Consider the following 22,249-nt stretch of genomic DNA (forward strand, 5'->3'; position numbering starts at 1 on the left):
CCTGCAGCCTCTGAGGGTCCCCCCGACCCGGCCCCAGCTCGGCTGCGAGCCCACCTGCCCGGGCTGCCATGGACGATGCTGCTGTAGCTGCCCCGGGACGTGAACGGGCAGGGTGCGGCGGGCGGTGAGGGGGAGGTGGGCGGCGGCGAGGTCTGGCGTTGTTTCAGGAAGATGTCTGCGTTGAGGGTTTGCAGAGAGAGTTTATAAAGACTATCTGTAGCTGCAAATTAAAATTAAAAAGTCTCAATTGTGACATTTCGATTTTTAGTCTTAAAAAATAGTTGCTTTTGATATTCTAACATCAAAGGCAGTGATGCAAAGCCTACAGCTTTCACGTGTGCTGTTTCTCTGCCTTTTGCAGAATCTCCCACGTGACCCAGCTCTGCAGGCCCTTCCTGGGGGGTGAGGCCCCTCCCTCCTCAGGCTGGCAGGAAGCTTCCCCCTGTCCGCAGGGACGGGCAGGTGGAGTCTCTGCCTGGACCTGGAAGACCCTGGAGTACCACACAGGTCCCAGCCTCACAGGTGTGGGGCTGGGAGAGCACCCCAGCTCCCCTAGGGGGACCCTTGCGCTCCGTGGGCCTGCCAGGTCCCTGTTTTACAAGGATACTCTATGTCTGCTGCCCTTTAAAGCACAGCTGTTTCAAAAATTTTAAACAGAAAATAAGACAGATTCTGCATTCACTCAATGGAAACACGTAACTTATCAGAAACAGGTACCACCCTGCATGTCCGTCACGTGTGCCCTGGTGCTGTGACGCAAGGTGCGAGGAGAGGGCTTGGCCTCCACAAGCTCAGTCTCTGGGGGACCCTACTTGCCCAGTTACCCTGGCACGACCCCTCTGGCCGAGCATCCCGCTTGTCTCTTTGCCCAGCTCAGTGTGTTGCCACCCTGGTCCCTCTGGCTGGCCTTTCGAGCCTCCAGAGCAAGGACGGGCTGCTCTGCTCCCTACCCACCCGGTAGGGCCTGTACCCCTCACCCTCAGAATCCAGCTGGCTCTGTGGGTGGTTCCCCTTCCCTCCAGCACTGCGTGCCTCTCCCAACAGGCAAGGGGCTGGGCCCAGGTGAGCTCACGTGATCTTGGTAGTGTCCAGGCCCCCGTCTCTTCAAAGCCCGAGTTAGTTTTCCCACCTTCAGCTGTGCACCTGCCCTAAAAGCTCTCCCCATGCTTCCCCCACGGGGCTGGCCCCTAGTCACCTGCCGTTTCCACCTGTCCCCTCACCCTCGCTCGCTGGAAGAATCTCCCCTCCCCACCTGCCCGGATGTCTGCTGACCCGACACGCACACTGCGTCCCTGGAGAATCCCCCAGGCTTCGCTGGGCTTCACACAGCCCAGTGAAACCGGCTCCCCGGGAACATGGAGTTTACTCCCTGTGGGGAAACGGCCCCTGTCACAGGGTACAATCCGAGCACCAGCGTCCTGTTGAAACCTCGGAGGGGATCTAAGGGCCTGAGAGCAGCAGCCTGGACCCCAGGATGACCCAGAGACTCGTTCAACTCATTTCTTGAATGACCAGGGATTTCGGACTCTCTCCCTCATCTCAAGCAAGAAGAAAGTACTAAAAAGGCTCCAGAAAGTTTCATAGCAAATACGGGGCTGCAGGTTTTAACCCAGGGAGTGTCTCTTTTCAGGGAGTATTTACACAGGCTTGTGCTCAACGCCCACCTCACCCAAGTTCTTCGCCCTCATTCAACTCACTGGCCTCCCATCACCCCTCTTCTCTAAACCTCCGTGACCTCTAACCTGGTACTCACCCCGGATTTTCCCTTTGGCGCAAATGGGCCCAATGGAGTCACTCTGATATGGTGGCTGAGTGCAGACAGATCAGCCCTACAGAGCTGACTGCCAATGCCCTGCCCCCCGGCCCTGGCTGCGGTGGTCTTTCCTCTTCCAGGTCCTATCTATCTAGAGCCTGAGGGCCCCCACCCTGTTCTGGGAGACAGTGCTCCTGCCATGATTTCCTGCAGGCCAGACCCGGGGAACAAGGTCAGGAAGCTGGTGAGAAAACTAATGCCTTCACACGGCTGTCTTCGGAGAAGATGCGGCAAACTGGGAACAAAGTGAATTCTCACAAAAGGGGCTGCGCTGTAGACATACAAGGAACTAACCAGGGGCCGGGATGCCAGGCCTTCTCCGGATGGTTCACTGCTCTACTGGAACTTTCCATGTCGTACAGAGGGAAGCAGGTGGTGAAGCAGCTCCCTGAACTGTCTGACTGCTCTGCTATGAACGCTTACTCTACGGCTGATCACACTTTAGGCCCTTTGCCGACGTGGCTGCTGGCTGCTACAAACCGGCTCCGGCACACAGACCCTGGGTCTCCTTTGCTGGCAAGACGCCCTGCCGTTTTCCCGCCCAGACCCGGATGCTCTGCGGCTGTGGGGAGCACCGTACTTACAGCTGCCGGGCTTGTGAACAGGCACGGAATCCCACTCTGGCGGTGGAGAGTCTTTTTCACCTTCTGAGCTGCTGGTGTTGCCTAGTTCTTGACTGTTTGGGAGAAACTTTGCGAGGGCAGGTGGCCTGCTATCCACTAACTTACTTGTACCTGTCCAGAATTCAGAAAAGAAAGCCATGATGGAGGATCATCCCTTTCTTTGGGGCCAATTTCAAAAAACCTTCTGATGAGAATGAGAATCCACCTATGCCCGACGACTCCTGAATACTGTGAACTCACAACCAACAACTACTAGTACAACGAACTGTTAGGCCGCCTGTACGACGAGAAAGGAAAATACCTTTTGTTTTCTGGGAGTTTCGTGGTTTGGATCCACTGGTCAGTGTAGTTGGAAGAGGAATCTTGGTTGGGAGATTTCGGCGCTGTTTGCTTTCCAAGGGGGCAGTATACGGTAGCTCTAAGCAACTGAAAGACAACCACGGTGGGACATTCAAACACAACGCTTTGTTTCAGGGCTGAGAGGAGAAGTCACTGATCCGGCTACAATCTCAACAGCTTCTTTGACTCATTTGGCCTCCTGATGCATTATCCACCCACCGTCCTGAGGGCTGGCTGCCTTCCAAGCACTTCTAATACTGCTCAGAAGACATGGACAGACTTATCCTCTGCTATTCTGACAGCAGACAGGGAACTGAGGTCCATTATTTAATAATGTGTAACGGGTCAGAGCACCTACCTCAGATAAGGTGTAGGAAGCTGTTTGTACAAACTAGCCTTGTAGGAGCTGCTAAGTGCAGTCATTCTGCTCGTGAGCAGGTCTCAACCCACCTGAAGCCTCCTCACCCAGCACCTAGATCCTCACCCAATGTGTGCACTGCCTGCAGGACTCTTGAATATGGAGACGCTGAAAGGTCTCAGACTTAGAACTGTCAAAGGTTCCGTGACTCAAAACTCTGAACCTGTTTTCCCATGGACACCATGCAGTGAACCAGGGCTAAATTCACCAGGGCTGGTTCCTGAGTGACCTACAAATCCCCTAAAGCCCACGGCAGGGCGGCAGGACTCTCTTGTTTGTCTAAGGTCTAGGCTGAGTGGGTAGGATAAATATTCTTCTCTATTCTTGAACTCAGGGTTCATCTTAGGCCAAAACTTAAATATTATTTTCACTGATCTATTTAGAGTATATTACTTCTAAAATATTAAGAGGCAAGCTTAACATAATAAACATGTATAAATAGGACAATTAATTGGCTCTGAACTTCCTGTCAGCAAGGCAAAACGGGAGACAAGTTTAAGTTTTAAGGGCTATTTTTAAGTTTCCACAGCCCGATGAAGAAAACATTGAAGTCTGCTGAGAGAGAAGTGATCTTTAGGAGAAATGACCTGGGGAGATGGCCCACATAGGCAGTATGGTGAGCCTTGGAAACACGCGAACCGTAAAACCTCACAAGTCGCCTCTGTGCTGCCCACCAAGATCACGAGGCCTCTCCGCTGACAGGAGCCAGACTGACGCGGCCCAGCAGAAGGACGCCTTTCAGCTGAGGCAACCCAGTGGCCCCTTACAAGAATTACTCTAAAAATCATCAGTGGGCTCTGGTGATGGCCGCAAAGCTGTCAGTTCGAGGCTGAGCTGATAGCTGGCTTTCCACTAAAACTTCACAGTTCACTGATCAATATAAACGTTCTTAAAGTGGGCAGTGTCTGGCATTTTCCACCTAAGTGCACTTGCTACCCCAGCCTCCAGGGGTGTCATTCCGACCCAGCACTCTGCCCCCCACCCCCTCCCAGCCCCACCCTTCAGGTTCTTAAAGCGCCACATCCTCCTTCCACTACCCCTCCGAGTTCACCCTCCTAGGGGGTAGCAGATCTCTGCTGGGCTCTGGGCCTGGCACTGTCCAAGCTAGCTCACACCAGATCGCAAATGTGAGGACGGCTCAGACTTTCTATATCCAGTGGCACCCCAGTGTCCATCACTAGCACATGTCCCCTTCTTTCAAAAAGGTAAGCAGATTTTATATATATATATATATATATATATATATAATGGTAATATAAAGCATGATTTCATAAACAAATTTTAACAGAGGTGCTTTATAAACATTATATAAGGTAGTTGGTCAAAGGTCATTTTCTTTTCATTCTTTTGTTTCTTTATATTTCACAAATTTTCTATCATAAATTGTTGTTACATTTGGAATTAGTATAAAGGCTAACCAAAAATCCAAAGGGCTCGGTTCACCCAGATGAGTAGAATTTTAGGTGGGCTAACGAACCGACATGAAAACAATGCACTGTTCATGGGTGAGCCTATTAGGGCTGCAGCTTTATACATCTGGCTTTCTCCTTACGATTGACAAAGACAATTTAAAAAGACACTTTAGAGCATATTGCTTAAACTGCCTTCTGGTAATGATCTCTGTTAACTACACACATCAAGAGGACGTGAGCTGAGACTGCCCTGGTGGTCCAGTGGCCAAGACCCTGTGCTCAATGCAGGGGCCCGGGTTGGATCCCTGGTCAGGGAACTAGATCCACATGCTGCAACTAAGACCTGGTGCAGCCAAATAAATAAATGAATCTTTAAAAAAATGTGAGTTCTCACTCTGCCTCCTGACTGGGGGCTGGAGAGTGGGCAGCTCTGGCTCTGGGAATACCAGCAAACTCCCTCAATACCCCTTGCAGAGTCACGGCATCAAACGCAGTCTTTCACAGATCCTCAAAGTCAAACCTGCTAACAGTCAACTGACTTCCTAGAAAGGTCAGAATACAACAGAAGTCACTGGAAGAAGGATGAGAGGATTAATGCATATGTACAATCTGTTTTAAATGTACTGAGCTTGGGCGTCAAGGAGAATAAACGGTCTCCCCATGGTGACAATCACCTATGGACTGGTTTCACTAAGATAATCCTCAGAAGCTGGGCTTTTAAACTTATGATCCTAACAATGACAGCACAACATTCCATTCTCACAAGATCTCAGGATATGTAAAAATTAAGGTTTTTCATAATTTGGATTTTTCTACTTTAAAAACATAGTGAGCACTGGGAAGCCTGGCGTGTTGCACGCAGTTCATGGGGTCGCAGAGTCGGACATGATTCAGCACTGAACAACAACGCTTTAAAACATCTGGTCAGTCAACTAAGCCTGAAAAAGGCCTAGAAGAAGAATCTCTAGCCACTTGACTAGGGCTGTTATTCCTGTCTTGGGGAGCCAGAGTATTAGCACCAAAGTGCCTCAGGCTGGTTCCCTCAGGGCAGAGTCAAGTGCCATTATTCCACTTGACTCTATTCTAACCACGTCAGATCCTTCTCGACAAGCTGTGTAGTGAGGCTACTTCAACCGACATTTGCACAAAAGGGTAACTTTAAGTATAAACACTCCATTACTAATATTGCCATGTACTGTGTTGCTTCTTAAGTTTAGGGACAAGGTTACATTTTTATGCAGTAATCACTAACTTCTGATTAGCTTCTGTTTCTATAGGACAAGCTGGCCCTGTTGAGTTAAGCTGTATCATCTAGGGACAGAGTCCAGTTTACTGGTGTTTTTGCAGAGTTCAAGCTTTATTCCTAGAATCTGAGTAAGAACAGACTTTCTGCAAAGCTATGGTCAGTTCTGATGACAACAAACCATGTCTTCCTTCATTAACTTATACATAATTCCCTCAACTTCCTGGGTTGATGTCCACTTATCAGAGAAGAAGGTCAACACTGGCTTCCATGCAGATGGCCATCTTGTACGATGAACTAGTATGGCACTGTCAGCAACTCTAAAACCAGGACTAGTTTATGAGACCCAAAGTTAATGAAAGTATGAAGTAACCTTAGGAAATAATAACCCAATAGTTCAAATCATTCATTTCCTTGGGGAAACATTTTGTAGGGCGCCCTCCCTGAGGGGCCCAAGGACCCTGGCAACTGTCTGGTGGTAATATCTGCCCTGAGCACTTTTTTTTCACAAGGTAAGAATGTATGTGCCGTGTGTTAAGTTGCTTCAGTGTGTCTGACTCTTTGCGACCCTTTAGATGGCTGCCTGCCAGGCTCTTGTGTCTGTGGGAGTCTTCAGGCAAGAATGCTGGAGTGGGCTGCCATGCCCTTCTCCAGGGAAGTTTCCTGAGGTCTCTTAAGCCTCCTGCGTTGGCAGGCGGGTTCTTTGCCACTAGTACCACCTGGGAATCACAGGTCAAGAATACATTTTTCCAAGTTTTACAGCCTGGAGTCCAGATCCCCATGACAGCCCCGGGTGAGTGAGCAGACCCAGAGCTCCTTTGAGAGAAATTATGCTCATACCTGCAGCTGGAACGAACATCAAGTCCAGTTTTGGGCAGAAGTGAAATGGCTCTCTGTCTGGGAGCAAATCACCAACTGTATTTTTCTCCTCCATTCCTCCCCGCCCCACCCATATTTTGGCTGAGCCACGTGGCATGTGGGATCTTAAGTTCCCTGACCAGGGGTTGAACCCATGCCCCTCGAAGTGGAAGCAAGGTGTTTTAACCACTGGTCCTCTTCTGTTTTTACAAGTTTTAACTCTGCCTTTTGTATGTCTGACCTCAGAAGCATGTGCCTGTCCCTCCCCAGGGACAGTGAATGCTGGGCAGCAGAAAAAACCCAGAGGAACATAGCTTTTGTTGCAAAAAACCCCAGAAAAACCAGTCAAGCAGACACAACCATTACGAGTTCTCACATAACTCCTCTTACTTACACCTCATTTCTCTGAAGTCATATACTTTTCTTACCTGGGTTTCACATCTGCTGGGATTTCTTTCTTAACATTTAAGACTTTTTTGCTTTTTTGTTTCACTTGAGACATTTCGTTTTCATGTTTTTCAGGCATGGCTTGTTTTCCCTTTTGCTTTTCTGTATCCTGTAAAAAAAAAAGTATACTTAATTGCTGAGTAAGATTAAAAATGCCTGATATAGTCCTAATTTGAAGGCAGAGACACAACACCAAAGACGGAAAAGATACATATATCACAAGTATACAAATGACAAGCTCCTTTCTTCAAATCGCTCTCAACGTGGTTCTGTCAATTTTCCAGCCTTTGATTTATTATAATTATGTTTTACTGGGTCTGAGTTATAAGGCATGTCACTTAAAATTATACTCACATCCTGACTAGAGTAGGAGGTGACAGTCGTAGCAACAGATTGATAGCTTGTTGTTAAGCATTGGGGAGCAAAGCCTTGCCCTTTTTACAAGAAAAGGTAAGGCAGGACAGCAGGATAGAGCGACACACTCCTGGTGATGGTCCTCATGCTGCGCACGAGGAAGCCCCCAGGGGAGAAGACAGCACAGGCGAAAGCGTGTCCCCCCCAAGTGTTCATGGTAACGCACGCCTGTCACAGTGTCGCGGCGGCTGGGATGCCAACAGATGCACCATCCAGGGGAGGGGCCCAGCCATTCAGTCACTTATTCAGCCATCCTTCCCTGGTCACCCCGCTGGTGTCAGGCAACGGGGTTACCAAGAGGGCCCAGTCCCTTCCCTCAAGGATGGTGAAGTCTAGCAGGAGGGAGACACCGGACACAGATCAACTTGCGTCCACGCAGCAGTGTTCACTGGCTTGGACTGGAGCCTAGGAGCCGTCCCGTCGGCTGAAAAGGCCACAGCCCAGGTGCTGCTCAGAGCTGTGCTGCTCGACGAGCCCAGTGATGCTGCCCCTGGGTCCCAGTTCAGGCGCTCATGGGAACTACACCAGGCGCTCCAGACTAAGGGGAGCCGCTGCTACACCCACCCGTGAGCCCGGGGGCTAGTCTCTAAACAGGGCAGACACCATTCAGGCACTGGTGACCACCCTGGAGCCACCTGGAAAGCGGGCGTGCGCTGCTCACGTGCAGAAGACCACACACAGCATGGGCGTGAAGTGGAAAAAACAGAAGCCTGGTTCTGTGTCAGGGCGCACAGGGCCAACTGCGGGGAGACACCCTGGCTGAAGGCCAGAGCTGCTGCGAGCGGTGGAGAGCTCCCACCAAAGGGCAGGTGAGTGTCCACAAGACAGGGTCAGGCTGCAGTTCAGGTCACATAGACCCATCCACCTGATGGCAGAGAGGGTACAACGCCCTCCTGCCCCAGCACCTTCTGTGACTGTGCTGAGTCATGCAGGAAGTGTTCCGGGGCCACCCGACTCATGGAGAACTTTGCAGACCGTGAGCCTGAGGACAGGAACCTGGCCCTTCTGTCCACGGTTGTTTCTTCTTTTATTTTCATGGTTGTTTCTTAAGCGCCCACTATGCAGGTTCCCAACACGTGTTTGCTGAGTGCATGGGGAGAAGAGGGCTGGAAAAGACACACGTGCACGAGCAAATGACCTGCCAAGCTCGTAATCTAGTTGGGAAGAAAACACACACGACAGGCGGATGTGTCAGTTACAAAGAAACAAGAGCGCGGAGCTGAGGCCAGAGCGAGGAGGGGCACGTTCCCGGTGGTCTGGAGGTTAGGACTGAGCTTCCACCGCAGGGGGCATAGGTTCAATCCCTGGTCGGGGAAGTAAATCCCGCATGTGACTGAAAGCAACAGCAGCAGCAGCGAGCGCTGAGGGGGAGGAATAAAAACTGCTCAGCAGCGAGAATGGCAACAGGCATGGAGGTGGCCGGACTGGAGCAGCATCTGTGAGAAAGCACATGACGGGGCAAGAGCCGACGACCAGGAGGAAATGAATCGCAGAGGAGGGAGGATGATGCCGGAGGGTGTGGGGGACAGAGTGCCGGCGGTGCTCGGCTGGAGGGGAGTGCCGGGCGAGTGCTCAGGCGAATGCTGGAAAGGCGGAAAGAAGGCAAGCAAAGCTGGGGAGCAAGTCTGTGCTGAGAACGCTGTCCAGATGCTTGAAGTTCCTCTGCTGTTTTTCCTTTGTTACTGATGCATTCGCCTGTTTTGTGTGTGAAACACACGCTCTAGTTTCTTCCCAACTAGATTACAAACCCGGCAGGTCATTTGCTCGTGCACGCGTGTCTTTTCCAGCTCTCTTCTCCCCATGCACTCAGCAAACATGTGTTGAGAATCTGCGTGCTGGGTGCCTGAGAAACCGCCGAGGACAGAAAGGCCAGGTTCCTGTCTCAAGGGGCTGAGACCCCACTTGAGGACCACGAGCTGGCCGTCTGCTCCTCTGTAGCAGCTGGCACAGAGTGCCAGCCCCAGCCATGGACGGCGCTGAATGGGCCCAGAGCAGCTGCCAGGCCTCAGGGACGCACAGGCGAGGGCAGTGACAGGAAGTGTCATGTGCAGACTTGACTTTAAAACTTAACAGGTGAGGATGACACTGCTGGATGTCTGTAAGAAATGATTCCTTAAGCCACTAGATTAAGACCGAAACAGAAATTCAGCCCCACAATATTAAAGGCTCTATTTGGCTCATTTTACATTTGAAATATGGTCATTTAGAAATAAAAGGTCCAAAGGGAATTACACCCTCACTTTTCCTCACACCTTGTAACACACGCTCTCCGACACAGCCACAGCAGTAACATCACCCTCCATCCACCTCGCAGCCACGGTGCCCAGGCATTTGGCAGTACGACTCCTGATGCCCACGACCCCCTTGGAGCTGAGCGTGGGGAGTGAGGACGCCTTTCTGGTGTGCTGGGGGAGTGCTCGGAGCTAGGGGGCCCCTGGGGCTGGGTCACAGCCACCGCTCTGCCTGCTCCCAGGGCTCACTGTGCCAGCGGCGGCACAACAGACACAGCCAATATAATCAAAACAAAGTGGGGTAACTCCTTCCCATCCTTTTTTGATACTTAAAATCTGAGACAATTTTCATGAGCCAGAGTGGTTACTATTTCAGACAGACCCTAACTTTCCAATTTCTAACTATTCCACCTTATTAGCAGGCTTCCTGACCTGTCCCCTGGGGAAAGGAACTTATTCTCGCCCGGAGCTGTGGTGCCTGTGCAGGAGACAGGTAACCCGGGCGGGCACATGCCCCGAGCATGGCCATTCTGCGCCCACCCCGCCCCACGAGGCCACCCTACCTCCTTGAGGAGAGGCTCTGTGTCTGGGTTGGAGGTCTCTGTGGTGGTGGAGGAGCTGTCGTCGTCAGCCAAGGAGTCCTTCAGCTCGTCTTCCAGGGCCCTCCCCTTTCCCTTCTTCTCCTTCTCCTCCTGCTTCTTGGGGGGCTTCACCTTGCGCTGAGGAGGCTTTCCTTTCCCTGTGGGTGAGAGTCAAAGTAAAAGAGCCCTTGATATTTCAACAGCTTGGAAAACACAGCCGTTCAAACTCTTTTTGAAGAGGCTGAACTCTGATTAGTAACAGTTTCTCTGTTTCTTCTCTAAAGCTTCTCAAATTAACATTTGACTTTCTGATTAGAATATTTTACAAGATCAACAATTTTTGAGGCATAAGTGATATACAATAAGATACGCCCATTTTAAGTGTACAGTTCAATGAGTTTTGGCAACTCACTAGTTTTCACAAATCTATGTGTCTCTAGAAGACAGCTGGCCCTTGAACAACAGGGGGTTAATCCGTATACAGGTTACAGCCGGCCCTCCAAGTCTGTGGCTCCTCTGCAACCAGATTCACCCAACTGGGGACCCTGTGGTACTGTAGTTTCTACTGCTGGAAAAAATCCACATAAAAGTAGACCTATGCAGTTCAAACGCTTGCTGCTCAAGGGTCATCTGTACTTTTATATCCCAGAGATGACACAGCGTTGAGAAGTCAGAGGAGTGAAAACCAGAGATTCCGTCAACCTCTCTGGTGATGGGAGCCTGACGGTGACACGGGATGAGCTGCCACATGTGTCACTTGTGGGGTGCCGAGAACCCTGACGGCTGAGTACAAATTCCGGCCCTCCCGTTGGTAGCTCCTTGATCTCGCCCTCTCATCTGCAGACTCGGCGAGATGACCTCACAGTGCTGTGAGGAGGAATTACAGGCAGCCCCTGGACAGTGTCCAGCCGCTGCTATGTATGGGCAGAAGGTAAAACAGAGTGACAAAAGGCCTATCATTTTAACTAATGTGGACGCTCCCAAGACAGACAAGAAAACAGCCACAACATCTGAGTGCCCGCTGCACTGCAGTGCTGTGTGTCCTGGGAATACGGCAGTGAGAAGCATCAACACAATCCCTGCCCTCAAGGAGCTTCCACCCTAACTGGAACAGAGCAGCAGAGAAGCCCATGGGAGGACGCCGACCCCTCGGACTACATCCATGAAGCCACCTGGGCAGGCAGGCTGGGCACAGCTGCAGAAGCCACATCTGCCACCGTTGAACCCATTCTATGTCATTTAAAAATATATCTCCTTAATATACCTTATTGAAAACCCTGATGCCTTATGGTGACTGTTGATGGATGCCAGTGACTCAAACTTTAAATTAAATTTCTCCAAATCACAGAGTTAGTTAGTAAGTGGCAGAGCCAGGATGTGATCTGGGTCTGCCTGAAGGCAGAGCCTGGCCTCACCACCCCATGGCACTTGGCACCCCCCCAACTAAGATAAAGCCGCCCCTCAGACTGCCAACGGCAGACAGACACCAGGGTGGCGACAGATCCCGCGGTTTCTGCAGTGCATACAGACACTGCAAGTGGCCGCACCCGGCTTAGCGCATTCTCGGGTTTTAACCCTCAATCCAGCAATGCGCCCAGCCAGTCCCCAGGGCTCACGTGTTACGGGAGGAAAAACCAGAGAAATACAGAATCTAGGCTGTCCAGTTGCAGAGGTCCTGCTCAGGCCAGCCACGAAAGGAGGGTATTTCTGGGGCCCCTCTTCCATGAGGGACAGTGACTGCAGGGGTGGTAGAGAAGAGATGGGATGTCTAACTCCAAGCTGTCTAACTCAGAGAAGGCGAGGGCTGGGGAGACCCTGTTCCTATGACAAGGGGTCATTCTCAACAGTCTACAAAAGCCAGACATCGCTGAAGCTCATTACAAGAAGATTTCTTTGAGATTTTGGGGAGGGCGGGGGAGAGAACAGGGCACTTCTGGAAAGAGAAGTGCCAAAGAATGGAAAGAAACATTACATATTTAACGTAAACACACAGGCTATTTGGCAGGGGTGCTGGGGTAAGTTTTAGAGAGATGATAAAGGTTCCACCAGCTGATGGTTTTATGATATATTAATACCATTGTTCCGCAAGAGCTTCCCAGGTGGCAGTACTGGTAAAGAATTCGCCTGCCAATTAGGAGACTCAAGAGACACAGGTTCAATCCCTGGGTTGGGAAGATCCCCTGGAGGAGGAAATGACAACGCACTCCAGTATTCCTGCCTGGAGAACTCCATGGACAGAGGAGCCTGGTGGGCTACAGCCCATGGGGCTGCAACGAGTTGGACACTCCTGAGCAAATGAGCGCCGTGGCACTACTCTGCAACCCCAAGATCAATGCCCATCGTTTAAAGTTCATTTAAAAGACTGATTTTCTACATGTATGTTGTGCTTCAATAAAAACACTTATTGAAGAAAAAAACAACACGAAGGCCTGGCTCATTCCTTCTTTCCCAACAGCAGTGCTGGGAAGGATATCAAAAGCGGTGGCTGCTCGTGTGAAGCCAGCAGTCACTGTCTCTACGTGGCCTCAAGAATCACCTCCATCATTAAATAGCTTTTAGTAGGTTGACTCTAGGACCACCGTGAAAAGTAAAGAACTTATGTTCTAGATGAATGACGCTGAAAAGAAAAGATGGGCCCATTGTATCGGTGTCAGAGGGCTGTCTTAGACCAAGGAACAAGGGGTTCATTTTGCTAGAGCCTCTCTTTGTGCTAAGATAAGATAAAATATATATTTATTTTCTTATGCTCTAGATAAGGGAAAAACACATTATGTAACCAGATCTAATTTTAAAAAGAGGAACCTTAAGCATCCATTTAATATTACTGTAAAAATTACCCTAAAATATGTAAGCTCTATTTACTCATTATTGACCAGGGAATTTTTGCAGAAATGAATGCCAGTGGCTGGCAATTTCTTATGTAAGTGAATACTGAAACACCTCTGGTCAATAATGTTCAGGTAATAAAAGACGTATTAATATGTCTCTGGTCAATAATGTGTTAGAAAAATGAGATAACAACAAAGAAGATTTCTGTGGAAGAAGTTAAATATTATTCAAGACTTTTGACTATCTTATAAACCCAAATGCAAGTAATTCTATGAAGACTGTACAGAACCAGTCTTCATATCACTGCAATTAAGAAATTTTCTAAAACTCCTGGACTCTGGAGGGTCAGGTTTCTTTTGGCTTCTCAGGGCTGCCAAGTACCCTGTTCAAACCAAAGGCAATTCCTGGTACATCAGTGAGGGGGTACTGAAATAGGCTCAGAATAACACAGCATGGCTGCCACAGAAGAGAGAGTAAGTCACAAAAAAGTTCACGCTGTACAGGGAATAAACTGAGATACAGCCAGAGGCCATTTACCGTTTTTCACATATGGACTTGGGAAGTTACAAATAAGCCCGCCTGTGCATGTGTGGCGGAGAAGGCAATGGCACCCCACTCCAGCACTCTTGCCTGGAAAATCCCATGGACGGAGGAGCCTGGAAGGCCGCAGTCCATGGGGTCGCAAAGAGTCGGACAAGACTCAGCGACCTCACTTTCACTTTTCACTTTCATGCATTGGAGAAGGAAATGGCAAACCACTCCAGTGTTCTTGCCTGGAGAATCCCAGGGACGGGGGAGCCTTGTGGGCTGCCGTCTATGGGGTCGCACAGAGTCGGACACGACTGAAGCGACTTAGCAGCAGCAGCAGCAGTGCATGTGTGGTGTGTAGGCTTCTGTGAAGGCAGCCCCACGTCATGCTCTCATGGAACTATCTCAGTGTGGGTGACCTCACTCCTCTTGAGGACACTGCAGAGGTGATGGGAGGTCACTTCCAAAAGTAGGTCACAGAAGACCGAGACTTCTGTCCGCCAGCCTGTTCTCTCTCTCGAATGTTTGCCTGCTTGCTCTGGTAAAGCCAACTGCACTGAGCTGCCCTACAGAGAGGACCCAACAGGCTGCTGGCCATAGTCAGCAAAAAACTGAGACCAGCAGTCCAACAGGCCATGAAGAACTGAATCCTGCTCTCAGCCACCTGAGTGAGCCTGGAAGCAGGTCCACCAGCAGCTGAACCTTGCAAAGACTTTAGCCCCAGGCGACACCTTGACTGCCGTTCTGTGAGAACCTGGCAAGCTGTGCCCAGATGCCTGACCCCTAGAAACTGTGCTAGTAAATGATGGGGTCTAAGTCACTGGGTTTTGGGGCAATCTGTTGCTTACAGACAGATGATTAATACAGCACGTATGTATGCATGCTCAGTCATGTCCAACGCTCTGTGACCCATGGACTATAGCTCGCCAGGCTCTTCTGTCCGTGGGATTCTCCAGGAAAGAATACTGGAGTGGGCTGCCATCTCCTCCTCCAAGGGATCTTCCTGACCCAAGGATGGAACTCACGTCTCCTGCACTGGCAGACAGATCCTTTACCACTGAGTCACCTGGGGTGAAAACAGCATAAGGAGCTCTAAAGCAGGGTTGGCCGCTTCTGGGAAGGGCCAGGCAGTAAGCGCCTTCAGGTTTCCGCCCTGACAGCCTCTGCTGCTGCGGCACGAAAGCCGCACAGATGACGTGTGAACGAACAGGCACGCTGGCCCGAGGACAGGTGACGGCTTTGTCCACGGGCTGTGGTTTGCCAATCCCTGCTCTAAAGTGCAGGTTGTACAGAAATCCTATTTTTGGGTCAAAAGGCAGATGACTGCCATTTACCACTGTGTTAAAAACTATTTTAATGATGGAAAAGAAAAAGCTCAACCTACCACAGTAACATAGTCATCACAGGCAGTGAAAATAAAAACAGTAGGTGTCCAACAAATTCCTGAATTGGTAAGTGCTTGGTAATTTGGTAAGAGAAATATGGGTATCTTTTATGACACTCAGATACTTCTATTTGCATCTTGATGCGAAAGAGCTGAAGTCCAAGGGCAGAGATGAATGTGAGCCAGAAGAACACCTGCTAAATTAGCTGCTCATCACAATTACGACTGAGATAGCCCCCTACACACGCACTGGCTGTCCCCTTGAGTGTCACACTGTCCCAGAAGTGAGAAGGTATGGTTACCTTTGCTTTTCGACAAGGGTGAAGGCGGCTGCTCTGTAAACACATCTAGGGGCGGGGCGTCGTGGTGCTCGAAGTCTTTGTCCATGGCTTCGATGAGACTGGTGATGTCTGAGTCCTCGGAGCTGTGCCGGGTGCTGCCGGGGTGCTCTGGGTGGGGCGGGGGTGCGAGGGGCGCAGGGGACAGCCTCTCGGGCTGTGGCTCCTGCTGCTGAGGCACTGGCGGCGGCGGCGGGGGCGAGTGCTGTTCCAGGGGGCTGTGGCCATGGTGCTGGCTGCTGTGCTGGCCCTGTCTGGCCCCCTTGGACTTCCGGCCTGCGGTGTGACCCTGGGCCATGCTGTGGGACTCGAAGACCAGTGGGCTGGCTTTGCTCGCCGACTGGGCATTAGTCCTGCCAGAGGCACTCGCACTGTTTTTGGCTCTGACGTTTTCCACGTCAGCCGAGTTTCTATTGCTGTGACTGCTGTGCGGGTGGACCGACGGGCTACACTGCTTGTGACTCCCTGCGCCGGGCCGGGAGGCCGAGCCACCTGCTCCACAGAAGCCCCGACTGTGACCGGGGTCACAGCTGAGTGTGTTCAAGCTGAAAAAAATGATCAGTAATAGCAAACTGTGAGATCTAACATTAAAAGAAAATTACAGGACATTCATGTGGTCCAGTGGCTACGTCTCCACGCTCCCAACTCACGGAGGGGGCCCAGGTTTGTACCCTGGTCGGGGACTAGATCCCACATGCTGCAGCTCAGAGTCTGCATGCCACAACCAAGATCCTGCATGCCTTCAGGGACGAACGAAGATCCCATGTGCCACAACTAAGACCCGGGACGTCGAAGTACAGAAGTAAATAGAAAAAAATTATACGTACTTCATCAGTAGAGCCACTGCATATATGAATGACCCTTGGGTAGTTCTACCCGTGACAAGAAATAGGATACTTTTCACAACTCTACTGGGTCTGTTCTATCTGAAAATTTGGGCAGTAAGTCACTGGCCTCAGGTAGAGTATTTTAACCCTCATCAATGTAATAAACACATGGGATCTTCTAAGAGTTCTCAGTAACTGAGAGTGATACACAGGGCATTACAATTTTTTCCCCCGAGCAAAGACAAAAAGAAGAAACTTATTTTTTCTTTTAATTACATCAGCCAAATCTATGCATATTAGAGAATTTATCTCCAGCAGGTGCACATACTTTCCTTCAGATGAAATACCAACGATTCTCCTGAGATCAAATGGTCTCCCCACATCAAAGGGCGGGTTCGAGGCCTCAAAGGACAGCCGCCTTCGGAAGGGCTCCCAAATTCCTTGAGCTTCTAAATAGGCTGTTCCAATTACCAAGAGAAACAGCGCACTGCAGGGGGAGAAAAGATGGAGAATCCGGGTTCACGTGTTAGTGCGAGAGCAGCAGGATTTGATACTAAGGGCAGAGTTTCTTGGTAAAGTACACAACAATATAAAAAAACAAAATGCCTGTGACGAGCAAAAGCATCTGGGATAAAAGTCTGCCCACAGACTTCTCCAGCGTGCCAGTGTACAGGCAGGCTTGTACGGAGGAGATAACCACTAGAATCAGAACAGACACTGGAGGGCACCTTTCCTTCTGCCAAGCAGCAGCTCTTTAGTTCTAACTCTCCAGACCAACTCTCTTCCCTTGAAGGATGGGTTGGGTAAACATGCAAGTTAATTGAGAGGCGAGTAGATCTCATTCTTAAAAAATAAAGAAACAGACTGAAAAAAGGATGAGGATGCTAAGGGCTTAAAAAATATTTCTCATCAGTTTTACATTCTTTAGGTACGATATGACTCAATTAGCCTACCCTATTATGTTTGAGTACATTTCATATGCCCAAATCAAGTAATTTCCTGGTAAATTATGAGGCTTTTTTTTTCCTTTAAGAAATTAAGCTGTACTGTATGTGTGTAACAAATTTTATAGGTAGAAAAGACTCTGGTTTACTGCATATGTCATCCAAGAGGGGTTTAGGTCTGACTGCTCCCACTGGTATATGTAAGCCTGACTAGGCAGGGCTGCCTCTTTTGTCCATTGGGTGGATCCCCGGCAATCAGAGCAGTGCCTGGCACCCAGGGGGAGCCGTGATCAACAGCGTCAAGTGATACATACACACCAACCTCGAAAGAAGACACAAGTACCTCATTATTCCTGAGATGATGATGTACAGAGCCAGCTCCCAGTTGGGCCTGGGCAGGGCTTCTGCACAGGTTGCTAACATATGGTAAGGAAGGGATGCATTCAATACAAACACAAACTCAGAGCCACTGGCTGTTATAAACTTCAGTTCACGGATGACTCTAGAAGCCGTGAAATCAGGAGTAAACCTAAAATGCAAAGGTGGCAGTGAGACTAGGTTTTTAAAAATATACTGCAAGCAGTTTAAATATAATAATTTGAAACAGAGCACGGAATTTTAGAGATTGGCACTTTTATTCAACTTTCTCATTTTCAGATGGACAAAGTATTGTCCTATGAGGTTAAATAACCAAAACAACTTTATTTTGTGGATAACTAGAAACTACATAGAAAGAGAACAATGGTTGACTTTCCAAAATCAGTAATTCAGAGAGAAGTCTCTGAGCTTGTTTCCTTTCCTTTTTTTTTTTCCTGTATTTAATTCCCTCTCCTCTCCCATGATACACTCGCAATAATGCCTTTTTTCCCCCCAAGAAACCCATCCCAGCCCTACTGATGTACATCTCCTCAAGCACTGCTTTCTGTCCCAATTATTTAGTTTTTGTGTTAACTGTAAGCTCTCCAAGCACACGACCTGCATCTTGAGGCCAGGTGTCTTACTCCCCACTGAACCTGCAGGTGCAGAGTGCTGCGCCTCACATGAGTGAGAGAGGCACTAACGAAGACGCCGCCCGCTGAGGACCATGGAGTGAGCGTTCGACTAAGGGGCGGTGGTTACGTTTATTAGTGAACCTTTATAACAAGCTGTCAATTGTTAAAACGTGCTGCAACTATTACCCATGTAGGCATTACCACTGTTTTCTGACCAAACTCTCACACGACCTGGGAAAACTGCATGTGTGAGACCCAGTGTCTGCTCTACTGAGAATGATCTTATAGTTGGTTCTCTACAAAAACTTGAGAGTTTTTAAAAAATTAAGTATGTTTTAAATTATGAAAGCATGATAACACATTTACAGGAGACTTCAAATAAAGTTACATATAGTCCCACTATATATATATACACACACACACACATATACTTATCAGATCAGATCAGATCAGTCGCTCAGTCGTGTCCGACTCTTTGCGACCCCATAGTTCCACTATATAATTACTTTTTAAGTAGATAAGTTAAGATTTTTAGTTGGAGTTTCAATATCAAGCGCTCAAAAACTAATAGAAAGAATAGGCAAAAAAGCAGAAGGATATAGTAGACCTGACCTGAAAAGCACTATGAACCAATTCAACATATTTAAAATTTATAGTTTTTACACAACAGCAGGATACATATTCAATTTTCCATAGACAATGAACCAGGAGACACTGGAACATATCCAGGGACATAAAACAAGGTGCAAAAATCGAAAATAATTTTGAAACTGGTTTCTTAGTTTATCTGATCTACTTTGGAGTTTCCACAATTTTGAAAACAAAGAAATGAAGAAATAACCAAAGACTAAGTGGGAAAAAAAAAGATTTAGTGATTCATCATCTTATGAGAAAATACTTACAGAATGACTATGTCTTTAGAGGCATTGGCGCTCAGTGCAAACTCTTGACAATTGACGACTTTAAAGCCATATCCCTCACAGGAGTACCCACTGACTTCAATGGTTTCTATGTGAATTGGAAGTTGTCCTGTGTTCTCTACTTTAAATGTTCTTTTCAATGTGAAATTGGGTTCCCTTAGTCTCATACCTAAAGGGAAAAAATGAGGAGTGTAAATCTTGCTGTCCCGTGCACCAGGTCCAAGTGACGATAACACATCCTTCACGAACGTATCCCAGAGATTATGACGGAGCTCCTCAGGCCAAAGGGATGAGCCACCACCCAAGTTTCATCAGGAAGTTCTCTTATTTGTTAAGTCATTTTAGATGGCGGAAGTTTAATTAGGCTTTGTATTTCACATTCAGAGTAAATCAGCTAAGGTATGCAATGAACACTGATACTTCAAAGCTCGTAAGATCCAAATGCAACAACTCTGAAAGCGAGTCCGGGTGCTCCCTTAAAGTCTCAAGTACTCATCAGTCATACATGCACATGCCCATGTAGAAACAGTGTTCCTGTTTCTGGAACCACTTACTGTTGAAAAGGAGCGCTGATATTCGTGCGCGTGCCTACGACAAGAACACTCACCCTCCGTACAGTCTTTCAGCAGTGCTTCTGTGATTTTGAAGCGTAAGGAGCTCCCTGGGCCCGGAAGCTTGCCTGCCACCCTCAGGTTCTCGGTTGTCCCCTGTCCTTGGACCATCACGGCATCCATCACAGTCAGGTTATTTCTACATAAGAAGAAGAAGCCCAGATTGTCCTCCCCTTAAATTTGCACAATCTTTTGATCTTGAGTTTTACTGCTGCTTTATAAACAATGTGAAGATTAATACAGTAAATTGAACGGTCAAACGTTGGCACTTGAAAAATTTAAAAACGTTTACATGACGAAGAGCAAGAGTTTTACATTTTCAAGAGTCACACATGTACAGTAGACACTAGTCATGTCTTTTAGCTAAAAATATAATCACAATGTTATGTTTCATGAGGTTTGGTGTGCGTGTGTGCACATATTTTGGACAAAATGAATACCCTGTTTCATAAATAAATGCAAATATTAATATTGAAACAAATCAAGAAAGGACTCTTATATAAGTACCAGAAGTCAACCCACACTTAAATCACAGAACATACCTGATTATGATTAGGGAAGAAACAGTTCTATTGTGAACTGGAGTAAACTTTACTTTGACAGATTTCTTTTCTCCAGGTTTTAAAATTAAGTTTAAAACTAAATGTCGAGAGAGGCCCTCTGTGAATCCTGTTGAACTCTGCAGTGGGTGAGCCTTGAATCATTGGGCAAACAAACAAGAGTCATTAGTATATTTTCTGGAAAAAATTTTTCCCCTTTACCCCATCCACAGCCGAGTATTAGTTTCTCAAAATGACTAAACAAATTTATCCCTTATGATTTAGATCCTGGATAGCTGTCAAGCAGAGCAACCGATGATGACAACTTCATATTCTGCATTAAGTCCCCAAAGGGGTTTTATTCCCCAGGTCACCAGAGTCTTCATGTTTGTACTAAGCACTTGTTTTTGTGTACAGATCTTTTAACGTTAAAGGTTCTGAAACATGACATAAAAAACCAGAAAAGGACACACACCCAAGAGATGAGCAGCTCAACGCTTTAACACAAAGCAAACAGCTGAGTGGCCAGCGCCCAGCGTCCTGAAGTCCTGCTGGTGCTGCCCCTCACCTGTCAGTCATGGTTTTCCTGTCTCTCCCCTCAGAAGGCTACTGGCTGCAGAGTTTTAAGGCCACATCATTTTATTTATGAAGGTATTTCCAATTCATATCAATCTATCTTTGAATTTTATTTTGAAAGCTAAGCCCCTTATTATTGTTTCATAAACACTTAATGATTTAAAGTTCAAATAAGTTCAGTTTAATAATCAAAATATGACTTCTTGACAGTTACAGATAAGATTAAAAAGATTTGCTTTTTATTAAAAAAAAAAATCATAGTTAACACTGCTCTGATTTCAAGTAACATTAAGTTTAAACTTTTTTGGGGGCGGAAGGGCTGGCAGTACTTGGGTATAAATGTCCATGGCACTTTATATACCTGCTAACCTGTGGGAGGAGAGTGAATTTTCTATGATTTTCTACTATACACAGATCTATTTCAACAGCATGATTCTATGGACATAATTTCATAGCTAATAAACTCTGTGAAGCACACTACTTTTCAACTCTCTCTTCTGAGGCGGCTATTTTTTTCCTGCATTGAAAATTCTTCTCTGTCAATGTCTCCTAGTACAACAATGTTCTGACTGCTCCCAAATGGCTGGTGAATAGGTTCCCTTTAAATAAACTGTTCTGAGTAACTGACAAGCACATTATACACTATACCTATAGTCCCAACAAACAAATTCTGATGACATGGAAAATACTTTAGGATTCTGTGATAGCTCTGGGCTAACACTCAGTAATTTTCATAGTGGTGGTTCTTGAAGAGGGATTCATGGACCCTTGGGGATCTGAGAGGTCTTTTTAGGTGTGTCAAAACTACTTTCACAACACAGACCAAAGTTCTTTGCCTTTTTCACTGTGTTAACATTAGCACAAGCAAAAGCAATGGTGGGTAATTAAACTGCTGACCCTTTAGCTAGAAGCAAGGTAGCCTTATCAAACCTCCCTGGTAGCCATGGCTTTTCTTCACTGCCAGGCACTTACAGCTAACAAAAACCCAAACCAAAACCTGTGACTGATTAACTAGTAATAAATATTAATCTTAAACCTCAACCCTTGAGCACGAGGCTCTTCACTACCGTGTGATAGAACGAGGTATGCCTGAGGCGCCCCTGCAGCAGGCTGGCCCATGCCGTCTGGAAGAGCTATTTGAGATGCCAACAGAACTAGCTCCTTCCTCAAGGGGCTCCATTTCTATTTGAAAAATGACTGAGAGTCAATATATGACTATTCAGACTGGAGTATTTAGTAGACATTTCCACAAAAATGAAGTCCATCTGTTCCTTTAAGGAAAGCAACTGAAGCATTTGTTGCCAATGGTAAAATTCAACTGTTTGAGTGTAATTTAGAATTTTGGCCTTGTGAACTTGAGAGCTTCCCAATAGTTAAAGAAT

At 47.7% G+C, this 22,249-nt stretch overlaps 1 protein-coding gene across 3 annotated transcripts in view; it reads right to left on the bottom strand.

Moving 5' to 3' along the window:
* The window catches only part of TMEM131 (transmembrane protein 131), a 186,679-nt gene that overhangs the window by 4,781 nt on the left and 159,649 nt on the right, over window positions 1-22,249 (bottom strand). For 2 of the 3 annotated variants that reach the window (XM_061431587.1, XM_061431584.1), the window contains 11 exons: window positions 20,295-20,446; window positions 19,749-19,891; window positions 19,124-19,310; window positions 17,573-17,758; window positions 16,614-16,772; window positions 15,423-16,003; window positions 10,362-10,537; window positions 7,135-7,262; window positions 2,738-2,862; window positions 2,398-2,547; window positions 55-220 (listed from right to left, as the gene is read on the bottom strand). In XM_061431587.1, the coding sequence (XP_061287571.1) occupies window positions 55-220; window positions 2,398-2,547; window positions 2,738-2,862; window positions 7,135-7,262; window positions 10,362-10,537; window positions 15,423-16,003; window positions 16,614-16,772; window positions 17,573-17,758; window positions 19,124-19,310; window positions 19,749-19,891; window positions 20,295-20,446 (2,153 nt within the window). The remainder of the gene's footprint in view (window positions 1-54; window positions 221-2,397; window positions 2,548-2,737; window positions 2,863-7,134; window positions 7,263-10,361; window positions 10,538-15,422; window positions 16,004-16,613; window positions 16,773-17,572; window positions 17,759-19,123; window positions 19,311-19,748; window positions 19,892-20,294; window positions 20,447-22,249) is intronic. The other variant, XM_061431586.1, reaches the window with a different exon arrangement.

This window comes from Bos javanicus, chromosome 11 (assembly GCF_032452875.1).
Source record: "Bos javanicus breed banteng chromosome 11, ARS-OSU_banteng_1.0, whole genome shotgun sequence".
NCBI classification, from domain to species: Eukaryota; Metazoa; Chordata; class Mammalia; order Artiodactyla; family Bovidae; genus Bos; species Bos javanicus.